We start from the raw sequence: 23505 nt of genomic DNA on the forward strand, positions 1-23505 counted from the left end.
TCGTCAACTAAGGTATCTACGCACACATTCACAGAAACCATATCAAGGAGCACATGGCGTGTCTGCTGAAGACAGTCTCAACGAGTATCTGTTTATTTATTTATTTATTTATTTCACATCATGAGGCAATTCCACCGCATGCAGTGGCTATTCCATGCCTCAAGTCAGTTGTGTAATGGAAAGAATGACTGATCTCAAACATGCACTCATACGTACCAACATACAATCATACAGTCGCACCGCATCAGGGATTTCAGTCGGCGCGCTTTAACTGCCGGAGATGGTCCCTCAGTTTACGCTTAAACGCTGAATGACTAAGAACACGCAGACTGACCGACAGCTCATTGTACCCGGATACAGCAGCGAACATGAAGCGACGCCGTCCCGACTCAGATCGAATGGCGGGAATGGCAAGTAACTCACTGTCGTGTTCCCCTATCACTTACGCTGCGCCTGGTAACTAGGTTTTGGGCCAGGTGTTGTGGTTCGGAAGTCGTTAATATCTTGTTCAGCACAGTCATGTTATGATACCTGAACATGCTGTCTACGCTGAGCCAGCCCAGGTGATCTATGACATCGCTGATACTGTCGAATTTCCTTCGACCTGACACCACTCGAGCCGCGAATCTCACCACTTTCTATAACCTTCTGCGCTGAGTTACGTTGCTGGACCCGTACACACACAGACAGTAACGGAGCACAGAGAACACCAGGCCCTGGACCAGCGTCACTAGCACCGACTGTGGGAGGCTGTGCCTACTGTGGCTCAGTCCACTGAATTAGTTCATTCACTGCTCGAAAGGTAGTTGAAGACGGAGCAATGTGTCATGTTTGCCTGTCATAGAGTGGGATAGCCGCGTATCACTCGCTAAATCAGCATGCTAACGTTAATGAAGCTGTTGAAACGGACGGCTTCCGATGTTCATAACACATTTGATGCCGTAATGACTTCAAGCGAACACAGAAACAGCGAACAGAAAAGGAATGTGTGATTATGAGCCACGTAGCGACACACGGCAAGCAGCATTCGGAAGAGCGTAAAAAATAATGACGGAAATACTTCGGTACTTTTTAGGTCAGGTCACCAATGGTCGTCAAGAGGTCAAATTTTGTCCATATCAACCATATGTAGAAGCATCCGACGAAAAACTCGGGAACCAATAGTGCTGCAGCGCCGCTGAAAAACGCATTCGATAGCTCTTTTACAGGCCTTCTTGAGAAGGTATTGTTCTCAGATTTCACCTCAGGTCAACGCTTAGCCTCAAGAGGACAAAAACTCTAAAACCGTTTTTAAGAAATGTGTGGTTTTTCGGTAATAACTTTTGACTCGAGAGAGCCACGACATTACTTTTGGCAGCATCGTTTTCCTATCGCCGAGACGCGTCAAATGAACTATAAGCTGAACTTGAAAGGTCATTTCGAAAATTTTACATGAGGTTAAACCTGACCGGAAAGGGTCATGCTGTATCAATCGATCTGTATCGTCGATCTGAACACATTTTTGACGTGTTTTCACCGCTCTAGCACGTCTATCAAAAGTAATAGCAAAAATATTGATGGTGACCTTTCGTAACTTGAGATTACCTCAGGGACACACAAAGGGGTCACGGGTACCATTTTTCAATTCAGTGTGTCATGTTTACCTTTAAATCGATGTTTGAGAGTGTTTAGAACGACATTCGTCCAAAAGAGTCGTATTTCAAGTTTCTCCCTTTGCCTTCTGGTAATGGAGAGTCGCAAAATTGACCTGACCTTAGGTCACAGATATCGAAATTGCGAGATATAGATCAAATTCGGTGTTAATTTAGGCTCCCTCATAAAGAATATCCATTGCGCCCCGAAACGGCCGGCACTCCTACAGCTGGGCAGTGGGCACCCACAATCACTTTAGGAAAATGACACCCCTGCAAGCCTTTGAACTTTTTCTGAGGTAAGGTCACTTGACTTGACCTAGTGACCTGACCTTGAGCGACCCGGGCTGAATTTTTACAACATAGGTATACAGAAAAGATGTAAGAACAGGTGTACCAAAAACGGCGGCGCTGTTTTTTAGATATTCGTGAAAAATCTGAGAAGGGAGGGGGCGTGAAAACGCCTCCAGCACGGCGCGGGTCAATGAGGAACGGAATCAACCTATCATATTAGCGCAATGCATCGATATTTGAACCAATACAGTTTCGGATCAGACTGCAAATAGAGATAAAATGAAATGGAACTAACGTGATGAGACTATAAAAGTAAGAATGAAGCCAATAACTAGGTATTATTCATTAATCTTTATTGGACCCATTTTTTAATTATTTCAAAAGTCATGTCACAAAATGATTTGCCCTGAAAATAAATGGATCAGTAGGGTAAGGTGCCTAATTAGCGACCCCCTTAATTTGAACCGTCATTGCTCACGCTCTGTGGGTGCCACTGTATTACTGGCTTGATTTTCGGAGAGGTCGTTCATTTTTCTATTAAAATATATTCATTTTCTGTCCCAATATTCACTAACTTATTTGTAGTGAGCATTTTGGCAAACCATTGCAAAAAACGCTAATAGGGAACTCTTCCCGATTAGCGACCGGGGAGGGTCGCTAATAAGTCTATGGGTTTCCCCATATTAAAAATGGCAAAAAATGCGACGCCTGAAAAGATGAAATATGATCTCAAAAAGGTAACCTATACGCAAAGCACTCAATCACTCGAACAGGAACGTTCATCCAACACATTTACGTAAGTAAAAACTGATCACGTGATGCACCGAAGGCGAAAAGAAGGCAGAAACCCAAATTTTGCGGGCTATCTCGTATGATATTCGAGGTCCGCGCTGAATTCGGCACCCCTGCAGTCGGTGACGACATTTGACATCCCCTGCCACACATTGCAAGCTTCAGCAACACCTCATTTTCATTTATCTCTTTTCCCCTTTCTTTCCCTTCTTGAGCTATTTGCGACCATGTCAGGCGCAAATAGGAAATATGAGTTGCGACACATTTTTAACCGCCATGCTGTGCACAGTTAAGCGATTCACTATGGGAAAACGGCAATCAATTGAAAAAGGAATGCCGATTCAGAAAAAAGGTGCATCATCCTAATGTGCATCGCTTTTCATCAGAGAGGGCCGAAACACACACGTTTTGGATAAGAAACTCGTCATTTTTATTTAAGCTCACCTGAAACGTCCCACCAGAAACATCGACAACCGTAAAATAATTTAATTTGATAACCAAAGTATTGCTGACCTTTTGACGATGTTTTTACCCCGTTTTCTCCCGCCAGTTTTTCTGTAGGGAGGTAGGTCGCAAATCGGAAAAGGTCGCTAATTAGGCACCTTACCCTAACGTTATTTGTGCCATTTTTTTCGGTCACGCTCAGGCGTTCGTTTGGAAGCACCTCGAACAAAACGGTTACTTCACCCATGCCCACCTCAGGCATAACAGGTCATCAGCCAAAAAGCTGGCGGAATGTAACCAAAGAAAGAACCCCTCCGAAAGCTAATCATGTTTCGTGCAAGCATACCAACAGAAATAGAGTAAACAGGTCGGCCGTGATTGATTCGGGTCGGCGACGAAAACAGGCTGTCAGCCTGTTTGCGGCGGCGGTCTCCGGGCGCGGCGCGGACAGGTGCTGACGGCTGTCAGCGGGCCGCTGACGGACGCAGAGTGAGCCGTCATCAGCCGAGCCACCGGTATAAAATGGCCGCGGCCGCCGGCGGGCTCAGGCACGGTCTCGAGGCCGCCCGTCCTCTGAGCCGCGATGGTCAGCAGGTGGCTGCTGTCGGCGCTGGTGCTGGCCGCCGTTCTGGCCGGCCTGCACGGCGTGCCCTGCTCCAGGAGCCCGTCTGGGGACCATCTGTCCGGCTCGCGCCAGGTCGCGGAAGGTGAGCTACAGGTGCTAGCACTGCACACTCGAGCTGAAAACCGCAGCAGAACTTAACCCGCGCGGGGCTGGGGGGGGTAAATTTTACCCCCCCTCGCGAATTTTTGCGATATCTCAAAAACCGCGGCGCGCAGCGCCGCCAAACTTTCAGTACCTTTTCTTACATCAATTTGACACGTTCCCTGAAAATTTGAGCGAAATCCGTCGGAAAATTTTTGAGAAATTGACGTTTTAGTGACGTCATGTTCGCCATTTTCGCCTCAAAAACGGCAAAAGTTCAAACGCCGCTAACATCTTCATTTTTAAAGGAATCAAGACGTAACAAAAAAGGTTATACGTAATTTTACTTTGTCTATCAAATGGCTATCTCGGTTTTTTGAAAATTTTGGATTTTGGCCTAATTTTTTTCAAAAAACTGACTTTTTTGGGAAAATCATTATAAAATCCAAAATTTTGAGTCTATCGAAAAAACCGGAATATATGTCAGAGAAGTGGTCTATGTGCACCTACATACCAAATTTTAGAAGAATCGGTCCAAAAATGTGGGAGTTATTCAAAATTTTATGACGTCACGACACACAAAATTTTTGAAAAATGACTTTTTTGGAAGTTCTAGACCTCGTACGGAAACAAAAATAGCACCATTCGATTCGCCGTGACAAACTGCATCAGATAGACACCTTTTTAAGCCTTAACAACCAACTTCAAAATTTGACCTCACTTGACCTGACCTTGACCTGACCTCGACCTGAAATTCATCCAGAGGTGGTCCATATCACTTATTGAGTGTGCCTATTGAATTCTATGAGTAAAATGACCCATAAAACATGTGTCGCACATGCCCTTTTCTATATTTTGTTTTTTTGGTGACCTGACCTGACCTGACCTGACCTTGACCTTGACCTCTGAATGATATTGTGTGCAACGAATATTGTCTTGGTAGCCTAAGAACACGTTTTGGGCGATCAGTCTCAGTCCATGACTCCATTCTTCGGCAACTACGGTGCAAGGCCGATACTGTAGAAACTTGCAATTTGTACCCTTGACCTGACCTTGACCTTGACCTCAAAATTTAAATTAAGTACATGTTTCTAGTAGTTCGTGATGAGAGCTTTCGATTGGCGTTTGAATTTTCCAAATCGGACCATTAGTTCGGGAGATAACAGGGGGGGTAAAATTTACCCCCCCCCCCAGCCCCGCGCGTTCGGCTGGAGACCCCAGCCCCGCGCGGGTTAATACGAGCCGAAAGGCAAAGGTGGTAGTCACGGCGAACCGCTGCAGATTAGCCAGCATATAGGGCTAGAATGCCTATAATGTTTGACTTGTGTTGTGATGGGAAAAGACGCTGGAAACCAGCCCTGATAAGCCCTGCCCTGATAATACTAACTTACTTGAGCTTGTTATAGAATTAAGGCATCTAGCGCCACGGAGAACATCGCAGAGGCGGAATAAGCGCTGAACATGATGATTGATGAGGTTAGGTAGGTACTGAAACCGAGGCTAGGAAGTATGGTGTGATACCGTAACTGGGTGAACTAAGACCAATCGCTGAACTGACAAGACAAACACCAATCGAATATCACACATAATTCCATCTGTACCTATCCGGCAGGACGACCCTGCTCCGGATGTGGCAAGACTAGCAACGGCCGAGCGGCAGTGGAAGAGTTCTCTGGTCACGGCAGCCTGCCCGGAGGCTGCTCCCACGCGGCCGGAAAACCCTGCTCCAAGTGCACCAAACGCTCCCGTAAGTTGCAACTTGCAAGTGCTGTTGGTAGTGTGCTATTCCAGTTGTCATTGTTTGAGATCCATGGTGATTTGTGACAGAGTCTTGCAGAAATTATATGCGCACGTTTTGTGACAGTGATTCACGCAACTGTGAACTGGGTTATCTTTAGTACCTACCTACTAGCCGTTTTCACGACGGGCTATCCGGCGAATGCACCTGATTTGACCAAATCTGCACCTCATTTCTTTTACAGCAAATATCTTCATTTCATGAATTTATTTCAGTGTTTTAATCGATGATGCTCTCTGATAATATGACAAAGCAGGCATATAAGCAATTAGTGCAACCCTATAGCTGATAGCTGCTAAGAGACACACTGAACCTGATTTGACAAAATTTGCACCTGATCTGTACCAGATGTGCACCAAATGTGTACTAGAGATGTCAATCGGATACCAACTTTTTGGTATACCGATACCGAGCCGATACCAACTTGGTATTTGGTATTTCAATCGTAATGTGTTTGGTATTTTGTTGGTATCATAAACCCTCACTAATGTATAAGAGGCTAAGAAATCTGTAAAAAGTTGGTATTTCCCTCATGTTCCCAAGTTGGTTTGGTTTGGGTATTTTCCCGAGGCTTTGGTTGATATTTGGTTTGCGGTATCGGTATTCCGATTTTCCGTAATTGACATCACTAATGTGTACCAGATGGCCGCCGTGAAAACGGCTATTACCTACCTGCACCTATTGTCTTCTTGTCATGTCTCGTCCTGGAATGGAGTTAGTGAGACGCTCGATCACTGTCGTTTAAGAACTCAACTAGTGTCTTTGTCCTTGTGACCTTGGCCTCGCTTTGCAAAATGACTCATTTGTTTAGTCTTCTCCCCGGGATAATGTGATGTCACATCGGGCGATACATTATCCGATTATCCGCTCACAAATATAACACTTGAATGATATTTCAAGCGCACAATCCATTCAACAGGGCGAAGGTCAAAGAGCGGCGGCAGCAAGAAATCACGCCGAAAGAGCAAGAAAAGGAGCCGAAGATCTACGAAGAAATCAGGTGAGCCTACTCAGTTTACGCGTATCTAATGGGCACCACCATAGTATGCCTATCCAATTTCATCCATATATATAGTATTTGTATGGATGTAGGTAAAGAAAGAACGCTATTTTTGTTAGTTATTGTAAGTCTGAAAGATAAGCAATCTAGTGTGAATGATACGATCTGATTTTGCCGACAAAACCAACAATGAAGACTGATTGAATACGATAGTGCACAACCATGAACGCATTTGGCCTTGAAACATATGGGTAAAGCAGCAGAATTAGGTACAATTAATAAAGCGTTACCTACATGTGTTAGATGGTATGTGTGGTAGGTAGGTACTGACGACGAACGGTTCACTGGTCTGTCCCAACCAGGTCGGAGCTGCGCTCTTTGCGGGAAGAGCTCCTGCCGCCGAGGGAAGGGTGGCTCCTGTCGAAGTCGATCCCGATCGGCGTCCGGAAAGCGTTTCTCCGGAAAGACGTGCACAAAATGTGGCGGCCGCAAACGTAAATGAATGCTCATCAGTCATCAGCAATAGTCCTCTATAATAAGAAAAAATTAAAACTGAGCATCAATCGTAGTGTATACCTTGGTGACTCCTTCAGAAAATGCTCTGTAGCAGAATCTACAGTCTATAATGATGCATTTTACATTTAAAAGCAAAACTTACACGACAGAACGTTGGGAACACATATTTTATTGAATTTGAAAGCAAAGAAGGAAAACAATAGACGTTTTATTCGAAAGGTAATGAAACCGTAATTATTTACAACTACTACCTGCCCAAGACTAATCAGGTTCCAAAGGATCAAACAGATAAAATAAATGACCAATGTTGCGTCGTGAAAAGGATTTATTTTGTACTTACTGTCACTATAATTTTTTCATGCATTTATTTAGTAATTTCTACAGGTTGAGCTTAAATGTTTATGCGAGAACATAATTGTGAGAAACTCTAAGCACTGGACTAATGTTGCAGGCCGGAGATCCAGCAGTGGTAAGTTCAAGAAAAGCGAGAAGTTACAAGTGAAAAAGAGGCGCCAGTCCAGCAAAGGAAAAGGTCAGTCCTTGTTCTGGGATGCATCCTAAAATTTTAATAAAGCGACATGAGAACGATATGATTGTTCGCACATTCATCAGCTGGCATTGATTATCGTTTCCTGAAACCAAGAGTGAATCCATTCTGAGTGTCGCTTAAACCCCACTGTCCTGCTTTTGTTCAATTTGCTTTAACCCGGCGGCCGCTGGGCCTCCGCGCCACCTGCCAGCCGCTGGGGGGGGGGGGGGTATATAGCTGCTCCCTTTACTCCTCCGACAATATCGTCGCAACGCAAAAAGATAGAGGAACGAAACTTTCTTTGCACACATGTTCCTGAATACCTAGCCGAGGTTGTGTCCAAATTTGGTGTCGATCCCAATTGAAATGACGTCACAGTGACTTCATGGGAGCTCAATTATAGATTTGCGTCTCTGAGTTTCCTCGCGATATATTCGACATATGAGACCGAATATATAGGACAGATAACTGGTCAGGATCTAAGTGAAAGTGTACTCGGATGTGTAGGAATGACAGCAGGTGCATTGGAATGACAGGTGTCCATTCGGCATTGGATCATTTACCGTTGCGATTCGTGCTCAGCGACATCAGAAACGCTCCATATCGGGAAACAACAAAACTTCATGACGTCATTGTGACGAAAGTGCTAAAACCACGAAACTTCCTCAAATATGACCTAGGTATTCATTTGAAGCTATGCCAAGTTTCAGCTTCGTATCTCATCCGGTTTGGGAAATATTACACCAAACGTAAAGGGGGGCAACTTTATGCCCCCCCCCCCCAGCGGCTCGTGGGTTAAACACTTACACATTCAGCTTGCCTGTATGCCAGGCCCCATGTAACTACTTTTATTCATGTTCCACAGGTCGGAGCTGCGCTTCTTGCGGGAAGAGCTCCTGCCGCCGAGGGAAGGGTGGCTCTTGTCGAAGTCGTTCCCGATCGGCGTCCGGAAAGCGTTTCTCCCGAAAAACGTGCACAAAATGTGGCGGCCGCAAACGTAAGTGAATGCCTAACGAAGTGAGATCGTCATTAAAGTCAATTAAGCTAAATAGTCATCCTTCTACAAATATGTACAAATTTCTCCTAAAAGTGCCATTCGGCATTGGAATCCATAGGCATGAAATACAATGTTAATTCTTTTATTACGAGCGAGCGAGCGCAGCGAGCGAAGCGAAGTCTTTTCAATATAACGGAAAAATCTCAGTATGAGCGGCCCGGCCCGGCCGTAACGCTTTTCGCTGGACCGATTGGCCTGCGGTCTTTTTTTGTTGGGTAGCCCCATCCCTTCTACCCCGTAATTGACTACTTTTGATACATCTCAGTGACTGTCGTGGCACGTGCCACGTGAAAAGTCAAGGGTGTTCAAGCTGTTTTGCATAAGTAGTGATTTTGAGAGGCTCATATCTCAGCAGTCGCTGGGGCGATTGTCTTGCGGTAATTTTTGTAGGGTAGCTGCATCCCTTCTTTCAAAAATAGGATACTCTCGATGCATGTGGGTCATCCTCAGTGCACGTGCAAAATACAGCAATAAGAGGTGTCAAATTTGTTCCCATTTTAATAACTCGGTAATTACTTGGGCGATTTCGCTGAAACTTGGCATACAGGTAGGCACCCACCAGGCAATGCATTCCCATGTGTTGCGGTTAGAGTGCTACTGCACGTGCGCACGTGCAGGGGGCGTTTCCAGATCTCGAGAACGGCTGGGCCGATTGTGCTCAAATTTGGTACACGGCTGGGGACCGGTTAGTAGGGTGCCGTGCAAAAGTCAGTTTGGACCCCGTTTGCACGTGCGCACGTGCAGAATGCCGCTTCCAGATCTCAGGAACGGCTGGGCCGATTGCGTTCAAATTTGGCACACCGCTAGCGACCGTTTAGAAGGATGCTTTGCACAAGCCCCGTTGGAAGTACCCTCTCGCCCTTCTGCACGTGCAGGGCTCACTATCTCGCTCGCTCGTTCTTCGCCCCGCGCCCGAAAGGCGTTTTACTGGTTTTAATATTTGATATTTTAGCCAGCAATGAATGTTTATCTTGTACTTGCTTATACATTCTTTCAAGACGAATTCTGTTAGCACCTAAAAATCACATTAATACAAGGTACCGATGTCACAGGCCGAAGATCGAGCAGTGGTAAGGTCAAAAAGAACGAAAAACCACAGCTGAAAAAGAGGCGCCAGTCCAGCAACGGAAAAGGTAAGTACTCTTTAACCCGCGCCCCGTTGGGCTCTGCCGAGCAACGCGCCCCGTTGGGGGGGGGGGGGGCAATTCGGCCCCCCCTAAGATCTCGAGAACCACGCAACCTAGCGGCAAGCGGCAAACGGTGTTGGATAGCCCTATCAGGGCTATCCAATGACTATTTACCTTGTGACCCAATTTTATTGACCTAGGTCAAACCGATGACGTCACAGGTCAGGTCAAAGGTCGAATTTTCACCGTTTACAGGCATTTCAAGAAATGCGTTGTAAAATCGAGTAAAATGCATTTCATTGAAAATCATCGATGGGGAAATAAATGTTCTTCAAACACATATTTTGCTATTTGAGGTCACTGATACCAGGTCAGGTCACAGAGGTCAGGTCACGGGGGGTCACAATATGAAAGTGTCGTGTGATACATGTTTTATGGTCCATTTTACATGACAAATGCGATTATGTGGGTCAGGCAGACTTTTGGGCCAGCTTAGGTCACGTTTTGGTCAAGGTCAGGTCAAGGTCAGGTCAAGGTCAGGTCAAATTAGGTCAAATTTCAAAGTTGATATTTTGCATAAATGGGTATCGATTCGATGCAGCTCGTCACGGCGAGTTCAATGGTGGTCTTTGTTTTACCTTCCGTGGTCTAGAATCGCTAAAAATTGAGTTCAAAAATTTGACGTCATCATTTTTGAAGTTTTTTTTTTTCGCTATAACTTGTCCAAAAAACGAGGTATCGATCTGAAATTTGGTATGTATATAGAAGAGCACAGGAACTATCATATATGTTCCGTTTTTCGAAATTCGGAGTTTTTTTTGATTTTTTTAGTTTTTCTTAAAAATCAATATTTTGAATTTTTGGGGGTCAAAAACCCAAAACTTTGTAAATCCGAGATAGCAGTTTTGTAGCGCCGCTTTGTGTCTACTAGACCATATAAAGAACTTTGAAATAGCTTGGTAACTGTAAATTTGGTGAGCGTTTCAAGATTGCATGTTTTTTGCTCATTTTTGCTCGAACATGACCTCAGTTTGACCTCAATAACTCCTGACCTGAGGTGACCTAAGACTTGAAATTTGGTGTGAAGGTGTCAAATTGATGCCCGGGAAGGTACTAAAAATTTGGCGGCGCTGCGCGCCACCGTTTTCTTGCTATTCAGGAGAAACCACAGGGGGGCCAAATTGCCCCCCCCCCAGCGGGGCGAGGGTTAAATCAGCATGGAATCATGGAACGTGCGAATCTGCAGCGAAACACAAATGTATGTACAGCCAAGACCTCTCTGAGAGCTCTATCGGGCGCTGGAATAAGCCCCTGTCTACATATAGCTTTCTCCGCACTGTTCGCTGCTGCTCCCCACTTCCTTATGTCGGATGCCGCCCTCCGACAGGTCGTCCTTGCACTTGCGGCAAAGGATTCAACAGCCGTCGGAAGCGTGGATTGGGCAAACGCCGGTCCCGGTCAGCATCGGGCAAACGCCGCAGCTTCTTCGGGAAAATGAGCAACTGCGGTGGCCGCCCACGTGAGTAGACGCAGGGTGCAAGTGAGTAGACGCTTAGTGACCACGTTTGTACTCGTATTACAGGTGTCTGCAGCATCTCGCGCTAGATATTATATAATCAATCACTTTCACGCATCCATGCTAAGACATAATTTAGTTGTTTGACTGTACTCTGTAGTGTGTTTCTTGCGTTGTCATGCTTTCGTATGTTATTTCATCGAGGCATCTTTACAATCGACATTCGTAATTTACGAATCAAGGATGTGTTTCCATTTAATGTGTTTGATATTTTTTTACACATACGTTTGAGATTCTGTTGCACTTTTATCCATTGCCTTGATCATCATCATCCTTCCTAGGGTTTGACGTAGACGTTCCCTGAATACTTGAAGTGCATGATTGCATTGATATCGCTCCCGTCAGGCCGTTCTTGCACTTGCGGAAAGAGTCGGCGCAAACGTGGACTGGGCAGACGCCGGTCCGGATCGTCATCGGGCAGACGCCGTCGAAACTACTCCGGAAAGAAGTGTAAAAAATGCCGCGGACGAAAAGGTAAGCGCCACTAAGATATGTGCTGCTGGTGGAATGATACAATCATGCTGATTGGCTTATGCTTTTACTAAATGTTAATGTTCTGCAAATGATCGAATTGCACAAAGACCATCAAAGAAAACAGGAGGCCTTAGTGCATGCACATTTGTTCCACAGGTGACAAATCGCGACGAAGAAGGCGTCGCAATGGTTCGTCTAGAAGGCGCAAGTACTCACGTAATAATAAAAAGTGCAGGCGATGCCAGCGTAAGGCCAGGCGGTTCAAACGATCGTCGTCGGGTGGGTCAAAGCCTCGCCGAGTCAGAAACAATCGACAGCCGAAGAAGAGGAAGCGCGTCGTTCCGCGGCGGAAAGAGCGATCGCTCAACAAGGGATGGGTGGAAAAACAAAAGGAATGGCAAAAGAAAAACAAGAAATGGAGTGCCAAAATGCGGAAACTGCGCGATGAAAGGAGGAGGTTGAGAGCTGAGCGACGAAGAATCTGGAAACTTCGTAACAAGTCTAGACGTGGACGGCGTGGGAGGTCATTATCCGGCAAAGGAAGGCGGCCAAGAGGACGAGGCCGGCGCCGACGCCGGTGCAGGAGGGGGTCGAAGAAGGGACGGCGATGTGGGTGGAAGCGATCGCGGACTCTCGGGTGGCGCAGAGCACGGAAATGGGGATGGCGACGAGGCTGGAAATGGAGTGGCAAGCCGCGGAGAGGAGGAAGGAGAAGGAGAGGCGGAAGGAGAAGGGGATGGTTCCGTAAAGCAGGTGACCTTTGATAGTTTCATAATGATTTGATGCATTTGTGTCTTTAATCACGATTCCATTGTTGTGCATTCGTAATAATAGGTATGTCAGCAGTTAGCACTAATAATAGTTGTTGTAGTAGTTGCAATAATAATGGTTGTAGTTGTGATAGTAGTTGTAGTTATAGTTGTTGGATATTAACTTCTGGTTTGAAATACTGGCTGCAATGAGTAGTAAGAGACAAATGTGTATATTGAGACGGACACAACACAACACATTCGGGTGGAAACGTTTCGTCAAGAGACTTCTTCAACACCCCTTCAGAAATGGAATGTGTGCTTGTATTGCTTCCATTTCTGAAGGGGTGTTGAAGAAGTCTCTTGACGAAACGCGTTCACCCGAATGTGTTGTGTCCGTCTCAATATATACACTTGCTGCTATGAAAGGGTGAGCTTTATTTTACATGATCAAACTCTCTTTCAGACTACCGCGTATCGTTTACCCAGGAGGGATACATCATTTTTACTCTTGGAAATAGTGAGTTCGAACTATCGATTATTTATTAATAACGATGTCTATGATGTTATTCTGTGGATTGTTTTTGCTTCTTGTTGTGCAATTGCATTGTTCAGCACAAGTTATCTATCAACTATCATCAACTGTTGTTCGAGCCTGTATGAAGTGCTAATTGTCATGCATGACATCGACATTGACAGCGATACACAACTAGGTTTTCACTACCAGTGGTAAAGACAAATAGGTAGGTTACATACATGTGTTTTTCCATTGCCTATACTACCCAGTTTAACGCGAAAGCAGGTCAGATAGTAAGTAGTAAGTACTTTCATGAGCATAACGTTACTCGTGAATTTCCGCAGGGAAACTTCCCAGGTTCTTTATGCCAGCTAAGGTTGTGGGCGTCAACCTGATACCAGTGCCGGTGGAGACGCCAGAGGCGGCGGCGTTCTGGGTTTGGTATCACCGAATGCACTTCCTCATCATTTCTAACAAGTAAGTTTAACAAGAAGCTTGCGGAAATCAATCCTCCAACATTTAGCTTGAGGTAGGCATCCAGAAGCATGTAAAAGTAAAAAAATTCGAATTAACAGAAACAAACGAGAGACATCTTTAAGTAATATAAGTATGAAGTATCGGCTATTCAATTTTTTCTTTTTTTTTTCTTTTACAGACACCTAATAATTTTCGCATTGATAGCACGCATACAACTCCGCTGGCAGGAAATACTTCTACCCGTCTACGGGCCATCTTCCCGTGGAGAAGCTGAAGGCGTCTCCCTCTGACGTCACTGGTGACAGTGTCCAGGTCGTCGTCGTCCAGGCGCCGCGCAGGAAACGTGAGTGCCTGCCAGCCACGCCATGGGTGGTTTGTGAATGACACACACGACATCGTGCGCCACTCAGCTTTGGCTGCTTTGGTTATTCAGAAGATGAAGGACGGTACGGTTACGGTATATCCATCCACACGGTGGCCTTGGGCACCGTTTGCACAGTGGCACCCATGTAGATTATTTTTGGAATGGTTGTGCGTTTTCGATATTCTAATTTTTCCATCGTGGCCGATTGGTGTATCGAATCCCGAAATTTCAATCGATAAGCATACGCAGTGGTATCTAATTGATGCGTTATTTACAGGTCCATCAAGAAGGAAAGCAGCAGAAAAATTATCTTTCGGTGAGTAACAATATGATTGGGTAGGTATACTCGTGTATGCAGAAATAAAATAAATAATCTTTCATCGTTTTTTTTTCTAACCAATGTGTATGCCTCTCATATTCAGCATCTCTTATCCTCAGTGTTTGATTTTAAAATTCCTTCTTTTGCCATGACCATTCAGTTTTTTTAAGCATTTTGCATGACTTAAATTTGAATATAGGTACGTGAATCGTGATTGATGTTGCATTTTAATCTTTGACAGGATACGAGATTCATACTACATCAACAGGCTTCTTGAGGATTACAATAGAAGGACGTGAGTATTTTTACTCTCAGCAAACGCCTAACAAGAGAAAACAATAGAGCTGAGCAAGCATGCTGCTGAAGCGCTGCACATAGTTAGCACTGGTGGATACAAAGGGTTGTTCGGAACATTTGTCCCCCCCCCCCCCGTGCAGAGTCCGGAATAGACTACGCTTTTTCGTGTTCCTTGCGTGGAAAGAATCCTAAACAACTTTGATTGGGAAAAGTTTGTCTTCACTTACGTAGCAATACATGAGGACATGAATGCACTGTGTTTTGGAAATTGAATAATTCGTGTTTGGAGTATACCCCGTTGCTGCGTAAAATGCCACCACCCGTTTTGCATTCAGCCATGAACAATGCACATTACTCTTTGATATCTACAGAGGCGGCGCCGATGTATGGCCTGACCGGAGAGATTGCCATGTTGCCGGTTCCCGTGGGAACACCGGATGAGTCGTTTAAGTGGCTGATTCATCACAGAATTTACTACATCATCATGAAGCAAGGGTGAGCCACACTATGACTCGTGAATGAATGACTCGTTTAATGACTCGTGACGCTGCCTGATTATCATCTCGGCACACCTCTGGTGCAGAGTCAATGGACAAAGATAGACGATTGCGCCCTGCTGGAGGATTCATCGAAACGCAAGCAGATTGGATTGAGACAAAACGGTCCTTCCCCTCCTTTCTTTTTCGATGGATGCAATGTTTTTATCATTGTGTGTGTGTGCATAGGCGGCGGAACGGGGAGGGTACCAGGGCACCGTGCCCCCCTTTGACTTTGGCATTTCAACATTAGCCCTATGGGCGTTGCATGGAGAGAATGGGACCAAAAGTCGGCAGTGCCCATCCCCCCTTAATTGAAGGTGTTCCGCCGCTACTGTGTGTGTGTGAGAGGGGAGGGGGCCATGTGCAGTATGCATGTAATCAAACACGTGCTTGTGGTGGAAATATTTGCAAAGGGATATCCATGTTTTACTGTGATAATGTACTAAAAAATGCCTGACGATAACAACATGAGATTAATGGTATTAGCACTTTTTGGTATATGTATATTGTTCATTTTTACAAATGTTTAGTGTAATGAAAAACGATACCAAATTCTTATCTGTATTCAATATAAACGCGTTTCGATTATTTCTTTATCAATACATTGATACAATACAGATAGATAGGTATAATGAACACACAGGATTCAATGTGGGTGAATTAGGTACATTGAATACAGATGAGAATTTGATATTGTTTTTCATTAAACTGAACTTTTTGGTATGTTGGACAGGCCTACGAAAAAAAACGAAAGATTGCAAACTATGACAGGTCCATGACATTTCTGATCAAAAGCGTTGTTTTCCTTTTTGATCTCAATGCGGGACAACTGACGAGACATCAGCCTCTAACAGCACAAAATCATTGTCCACAGAAAGTTGTTTTTCCCTGTTTCGGGCGTCATATCTGAGGATCTACTGACGGCGCCCAGCTCTGGTGAACCTCAGCCGGAGGAGACCGTCGTCATCGATCTCAAGTCCGCAATGCCTAAAGGTCGATATTTGATTTTCTATATCTGCAGTGCCCTAAGGTCGACATTTGATGATGTTCTACATTTTTTAAATAGATATACGCACCCCTATATGTTTAGCAGAGTCTGTGACGAATAACATAATCTACGATGACGAATTTCTCAAGTTGCATTTATATTGTTGGACATTTTGGATAGTATAATTAACCCGCGCATGACTGGAGTATTTTCCATAACGCGAGTGACGGGGGAGACTCTACAGAGCCCACCCCCCCCCCCCCTCCTGTCTCCGAAAGTACTAGGCCGGTTGTCACAATTCAAACGGCATCTGATAGTCCTGAAAAACTGTGAGGAGAAACCTAACTTTATTGACTTCGAGGTCGTTGATGACGTCACAGTTCAGGTCAAAGTAAAAATTATCAGCATTTTGGCTTGTTCATATTTTAGGTTCTAGGCCACAGGCTTACAAGTCCGATCAGGCTCATTTTGGGTTTACGAACTCATTGATATATGCCTCAGATACCCTTAGTGTACCGAACTCGAACTTCGAATTTTTCAGTTCAAGGTCAGGTCATCCTAGGCCACGAAAATTATATATCATGTATCGGTCACGTGAAGCATGCTTTATGGTCTATTTTACTCATAGATTTCGAAAACAATGTCGTCTGTGTCATTTGAGGTCATTTTCAGCTGAATTTACGGAGGTCAGGCCACTTTCAGATCAGAAAAAGCTCAACTTTTGAAAATCAAATTTTTCAATAAAAAAGTACTTATCAGATGCAGTTTGAGCTCGGAAACACGACGGCGCTACCTATATTGCTGTACGATATCAAAAACGCACTGAAAATGATTTGAAAAATGTATAAATTGTAAAATTTTGACAATAATGCAAATAAATTGGCCATTTTTTAGGATGTTGGGCTAAAACTTGCCAGAGTAGTTCATTGGTGGGTGCTCTATCCCATATTTACTGTTTTTTTTTTTTGCGAAAAATTAAAAACTTTCTGAAAGTTCACTTTTTATAATTTCAAGTGCATTTTACAACATTTTCAAAATTTTGGAAATAAGCGCTGGCAGTTTGATAGTCCTACGTGTATTTGCAAGAAATTGGATCTAGGTAGCTTTAACCCTCGCCGGCCGAGGGGGGGGCGGGTGCCGCCCCCCCCATAGGGTTTTTTCGCGATAGCTCCGAACACGCTGGCGATAGAGAGCTGAAACTTGGCATACCTGACCTTTGATCCAAGCCGGATCTTTTGACACCAACCGCATTTTTGGGTCAGGTCAGGTCACTGACCTATGACGTCATAAGTGAACCTCTGCACGGTCTTCAGATGTCGCAACTTCGCAACGCCCTCACTGCCAGAGGAGATGTCACAGGGAAATGAAACTTGCAGGATCTAGTATCCATTATGAGTCCCACAACTTGTATATCTCGGATTTTTCCTAAAGGTCATATGAGGTCAGGTCATTTTCGTGGCCTCACCATTATAAGTCAATGGGGAAAAATTCAAACTGCTATTCTGGCGCCGGGAACGATCTCCAACTATCTCAAGCACACAGAATCGTGATTTGATGCACTCCTTGCAAGGTTAGATGCGTCACTTTTGCAATGTTGACCTTGCGTGACGTCATTTATGACGTCATCAAGGTCATATTAGTTTTTCGTCAATAACTCTTGATCAAATTGAGCTAGCGAGTCGGGAAAGCCACCAATGGACTCAGGAAGACCTGCCGAATCGAATGATATGCGACATGACCTCTTTCGACCAACTTCGTGACCTGGGGGTGCTGACCTGACCTTGACCTGAGGTCAACACCCCAAGTTGACCTGACCCAGACGAAAAGTATATCATTCGACGCGCCTGAGCGAGACGAACACGATGCTGCCAAAATCGGCGCTCTGCGGCCGTTTTTTGCGAAGTTATTCACCAAAAACTGAACCGTACCTTGGGGCACTTGACCTGACCTCAGAGGCCACCGGTTGACCTAGGACCTTAAAATTGGGTACCAATCTCTGCGTCTCGTAACGGCGCACACGCTCGTTTTTTCCGCGACGCGCTAGCTCCACCAGGGGCGAAACGGCGAGGGGGGGGGTCGTACCCCCCCCCCCCCTCGGCCGGCGCTTATGTAGAAAACCAATAGGTCCGGCGAGGGTTAAAACTGAGCTCTTAAGAGCGTTTGCCGTAATTCAATATTTTGCATCAAAATCGGCCGACATGACGTCACTACTCTGACGTCATTTCTGGCCAACATATGGTAGCTAGAAAGTTGAAATTTAAACACAAGATTTTACATTGATACTGCTGAATCTACCGCAAGTTTCGTGTTGATCCATCAATTGGTTAAGAAGATATTGCTGAAAAATGGGAGGGGGCTCTATAGAGCCCCCCCCCCCCTCAGTCATGCGCGGGTTTAGTATAGTCATTTTAGCTATGATATAGGATGTTTACTGGGTCCAAGTTAAGCTTTGCTTTACATCTTTTTTTGTAGATATTTTAACGTGGATGCATGCGCACATCGTCTTTGCGTGTGCATGTGTGTGTGTGGGGGTGCGTGTGTGTGTGTTTTTTTTTTAATGACCACTTTTATCGATTTTGTGTGCATAGAATGTCTCACTAATATAGTTACAGATCGACTAAAGTGGTTTCCAGACCACGGTAGAAAAGGATCAATATGAGAACAAGACAGAAGTCAGTATTGTTCCAAACAGAACTTAGTCGCCTATAATAGTAGGCGTACCACTGAAAATAATCTTCTTCCATTGACAGGTTATAAGATCAAGAAAACACCCAAAGGCTTCCTGAAGATAACGGTTAAAGAAAGTAAGTATTCTCTTCATCAATGAAGCTCATTAGAAGCAAATAAAAAAGTTTGTAGAATCACTTTATAGTGCACCTTATGATAAACAGCTCATGACTGTTGTTTTTCTGTCGTTCTAACCCGCGCGCTGGTGGGGTCTGTTTATAACGCGACCTGGTGTGTGTGTGGGGGGGGGAGGGGTATTTTTTGCCCCCCTCGTATCTCCGAAACTACTGGACGAATCCACAAAATTCAAACGGCGTTCGAAAGCCCCGTCAAATTTGTCCAGGGAACCCCGATTCCTTTGACCTCGGGGTTGCTGATAACGTCACAGGTCAGGTCAAAGATGAAATGTTTTGCCGTTGACGGGTCTTCTAGGGAATGCGCTGTAACATCGAGTAAAGCTCATTTTATCGAAAATCAGCGATAGGGCGTCAGTTGCCCACTATATATGCTGCTATTAGAGGTCACTGATAATATCAGGTCAGATCACAGGGCAGTTCACCATGGGTCAGCACATAAAACCCTACTTTACTAGGGCTGTGTTATGCATGTTTTATGGTCAATTTTTCATTTCCACCTCAATGGTGTTGGTTATATGACCATCAGGTTCGGTTTAGGTCACATCCTGGTGGAGGTCAGGTCAATGTCAGGTTAAAAAACGTCAAATTTTAAAGTTGATATTTTTGCGTAAAATGGGTGTCGATTCGATGCAGCTAGTCACGGCGAGTCTCATGGTGGTCTTTGTTTAAAATTGAGTTCGAAAATATGACGTCATTTTATTGAGGGGGGCTCTCCTGCTCATTTGATATGACGTCATTTGACGTCATTTGATTGAGGGGGGCTCTCCTGAGCCCCCCCCCCCCCCCCCTCCCCCCAGTCACTCGCGTTATGGAAAATACCCCAGTCATGCGCGGGTTCAGATCATAACTCCTACCAAAGTCGCAGCTAATCCTGAATGTCTTTATTCAAACCATGGATGAGATATAGAGGATTCTCCATGGCTCCGAGTGGAAGATAAGGATATCTTTTCCAAGCGGGTTACTGAAAAACCGAGCGACAAAGGAGCGAGGTTTTTCTGTAACACGCGAGGAAAAGATATCCGATCTTCCACGAGTGAGCCATGAAGAATCCCATTTCTTTCTATGTTGAGGTTTATTCTTAATTAATCAAATATTATATTCAAATATATTCATCTATGTAGCAATATATTAAAAGAAGTTTGTTTTTATTTCATAAGTTTCATACACAAACAATCATTAAAAATTGTTCAGTTATTGACCTATCATCACTTGAACTCTTGATTTTTGGCTATGAACCCTCGAGACCTTATCTTTGCATCTCAGAAAAGTGCGAGATAGAAATATCCCTGCACTGTAGACCAAATGGCAAATAAACCTCAACTAGAAAGATAATAATGGATTGGTGTCTTCGCAGTTTTTGGCGACATTGAGCTCAGGCCTGCCATCTAGCGGGAAAATTATCGTAAGTTAGGAGCAAGCCGAGTGAACGCCGCTGATTAACATTGTGACACACGGGAGTGTGGTGTAGTAGCAGGCTTGTTGTGCAATTTTTCAAAAGGTTATGTCTTTATATGTCAGTAAAAGCGAAGAAATTAATAGATTTATGTGCAGGGTCAGTAATAAGATAAGCAGTTCCATGTTATTTCTTCATTAGATCGTGAAACAGGGAGTTATTGGAGACTTCGCCAGCAAGTGTCGTTTTCGCTATTTTTCACACGAGTCTTTACTTGGCCTAAATCAAACAAATTGTCCGATCAAAGAACAAAACGAACGTAAGTACTATCTATAAGTCTAATGAAAAAGTTAAACGGAATTGCTAACGTCATTGCCGCTCAATATGTCATTCAAGATGCTCTATGAAAAGGACCCAACCAGTGCTGCGTAGTCGATGAAATTTCAGTGACTTTGGCTCCAACTCCGATTCCGGTATCCAAATATCGACTCCGACTCCTCCGGGCAGAACTGTCGATTCACACAGACTCCGACTCTGACTCCGACTCTGCAGCCCTGGTTAGTCTGTGGAATCGATAACTCTTCGGTGACGTTCGACTCATACTCCGACTACAGCTTTTAAAAATCAACCGACTCCGAGTCGGAACAGAACCGCTGGCTCTGACTACAACTCCGCAGCCCTGGCCCAAGATAGCCGCCTAAAACAACTTTGGTGTGATATTCTTCGTACATTGTTAATGTTATTTTAAACAAGGAGTGGAAAAGGGAGACGAAGCCTTCACAAACAAGGATCTCCTGTTGCGGATCAATCAGCTGCTGGAACAGAAAGGCCACACATCTCATTTCATCGTTTTCCTAACGACTCTGCACCAATGTAAGCACTGACCAATGCAGTGCGAGCATCGACGTGACATTTGTGTACCAAGTTTGAGTGTTATCCGCCCTTGAGATATGGAAGCGGCACCCCGCACGTGCGCAAGTGCAGTAGCACCCACATAGTGACACATGGAAATGCATTGGCCACTGCGTGCCTAACTATTGACGAAGTTATACTGTAATGGGCCCAGCCATTGCGGAGTTACTTTATGTGGAACGATTTCGACACCCCTAAGTTCGTACGTGGCACGTGCCGTAACATTAACTAAAATGAAGAAAATCGGGCGAAATTCGGAGAAGGAATAAGCCTACCAAATATGTAAGTGACAAATTGTCAAACTGCTGTACCATTGTGAGTAAATGACCATATAAAAGGTCGTACAAGCCGATGGGACTGGGCGTTTCAATACACACCGTCTTACGCATTTTATTTTCGTTATTACCTAAAGGCTGCTTGCCGTTTTTGGCTTTCAAGCATTTAAGACGTTTTTTGTCGTCTCAGGTCCAGTAAGATTACCTCCAACTCGTGGGAATATGCACTTCAAGCCAACTAACACACCACACCCACGTCAATAATGCTGAGAGGTGGCGTTCACTCGGCTTGCTCCTAACTTACGATAATTCTCTCGCTAGATGGCAGGTCTGATCCCAATGTCGCGGATCCCAATGTTAATTTCCACGAGACACCAATCCAGTGTTATATCATCCATGTTAAAACGTTGCATGGCTAACACCGTTCCGTCATGTCCAATGTCCATCCTCAGGGCTATTAAATTTTTCTCCTCCATGCCTCCATGCCAGCTCTTTCCGGGCTGGACGAACAGCTTAATCCCATTTGGGAAGATCCTCTATGGGCACGGCGATAGCCGGGTGCAGTCAGTATCAGGGCGCTGGGTGGCCTGTCCAATAGGATGGGCTCAGCCCAGTTGACTCACTATGGTGGCAGCCCAGACCAATGTTTCCCCTAATTCCTATCATCTTTCCGATTCTGCAAAGGTCATAATTGACCGGAAGAGCCCAACAAACCTACCCAACAAAGCAACTCAACAAATCAAACCCAACAAAACCCAGCAAAACAAAACAAAACAATAATAACCGAACAAAACAAAACGAAAGCATAGCTACCTACCAGCGATAGGTATACATTAATCATTTACAATTGCACCATACGCTGTCAACAGAGGAGGTGCCCACGTATGCCCTGTCCGGAGACATTGCCATGTCGCCGGTTCCCGATGGGACACCGGATGAGACGATACAGTGGATGATTCAACACAACATCTTCTATCTCATCATGAAACAAGGGTGAGTTGGGAGGCTCATATTGAGCTTGACAGTAGATTTAAATGGTATACATCGAGTGCGTTACAAGTCAATGCCTTTCTGTTTTAATGCTTTTTAATGTTTTTAATGTTTTTGTTTTGCGGTAATGTTATTTAATTTTTAGTTAATGCCTTTTTCTTTTTTACCAAAATGCCTTTTTGTTTTAACCCGCGCCCTGATGGGGGCATTTTGCTCCTCTGTGATTTTTCTTGAATAGGGAGAAAACGGCGGCGCGCAGCGGCGCCAAATTTTCAGTACCTTCCCGGGCATCAATTTGACACCATCACACAAAATTTCAAGCTACAGGTCACCTTAGGTCAAGAGTTATTGAGGTCAAACTGAGGTCATGATCGAGGAAAAATGAGCATGACATCTTGAAACGCCTACAAGATCTACAGTTAACCATCGCCGGACATACTGGTTTTCTACATACGCACCGGCCGAGGGGGGGGGGGGGGGGGCGGGTACGACCCCCCTCGCCGTTTCGCTCCTGGTGGAGCTAGCGCGTTGCGGAAAAAAACGAGCGTGTGTGCCGTTACGAGACGCAGCGATCAATACGCGATTTTAAGGACCTAGGTCAACCGGTGACCTCTGAAGTCAGGTCAAGTGCCCTAAGGTACCTTTGGTGAATAACTTCGCAACAAACGGTCGAAGAGCCGCGATTTTGGCAGCATTGTGTTCGCCTTGCTCAGGCACGTCGAATAATTAACTTTTTATTTGGGTCAGGTCAACTTAGGGTGTTGACCTCAGGTCACGGTCAGGTCAGCACCCCCAGGTCACGAAATTGGTCGAAGTAGGTCATGTCGCATATCATTCGATTCGGCAGGTCTTCCTGAGTCCATTGGTGGCTTTCCCG

The 23505-nt window shown here is 44.9% G+C and overlaps 1 protein-coding gene across 6 annotated transcripts in view; it reads left to right on the forward strand.

Annotated features, from left to right (window-relative positions):
* Positions 1 to 3731: 3731 nt before the first annotated feature.
* Positions 3732 to 23505, forward strand: part of LOC122391269 — a 64319-nt gene continuing 44545 nt past the window's right edge. For 3 of the 6 annotated variants that reach the window (XM_043385037.1, XM_043385038.1, XM_043385040.1), the window contains exons 1-19: positions 3732 to 3868; positions 5480 to 5614; positions 6585 to 6665; positions 7028 to 7159; positions 7633 to 7713; positions 8576 to 8707; positions 9820 to 9900; positions 11282 to 11413; positions 11816 to 11944; positions 12101 to 12697; positions 13160 to 13213; positions 13555 to 13687; positions 13915 to 14030; positions 14329 to 14367; positions 14612 to 14665; positions 15039 to 15162; positions 16081 to 16199; positions 18945 to 18998; positions 22508 to 22631. In XM_043385037.1, the coding sequence (XP_043240972.1) occupies positions 3745 to 3868; positions 5480 to 5614; positions 6585 to 6665; positions 7028 to 7159; positions 7633 to 7713; positions 8576 to 8707; positions 9820 to 9900; positions 11282 to 11413; positions 11816 to 11944; positions 12101 to 12697; positions 13160 to 13213; positions 13555 to 13687; positions 13915 to 14030; positions 14329 to 14367; positions 14612 to 14665; positions 15039 to 15162; positions 16081 to 16199; positions 18945 to 18998; positions 22508 to 22631 (2441 nt within the window). In that variant the 5' untranslated portion in view covers positions 3732 to 3744. The remainder of the gene's footprint in view (positions 3869 to 5479; positions 5615 to 6584; positions 6666 to 7027; positions 7160 to 7632; positions 7714 to 8575; positions 8708 to 9819; positions 9901 to 11281; positions 11414 to 11815; positions 11945 to 12100; positions 12698 to 13159; positions 13214 to 13554; positions 13688 to 13914; positions 14031 to 14328; positions 14368 to 14611; positions 14666 to 15038; positions 15163 to 16080; positions 16200 to 18944; positions 18999 to 22507; positions 22632 to 23505) is intronic. The other 3 variants (XM_043385042.1, XM_043385039.1, XM_043385041.1) reach the window with 3 other exon arrangements.

Source organism: Amphibalanus amphitrite, unplaced genomic scaffold, assembly GCF_019059575.1.
Source record: "Amphibalanus amphitrite isolate SeventyFive unplaced genomic scaffold, NRLGWU_Aamphi_draft 000428F_arrow, whole genome shotgun sequence".
NCBI lineage: Eukaryota > Metazoa > Arthropoda > Thecostraca > Balanomorpha > Balanidae > Amphibalanus > Amphibalanus amphitrite.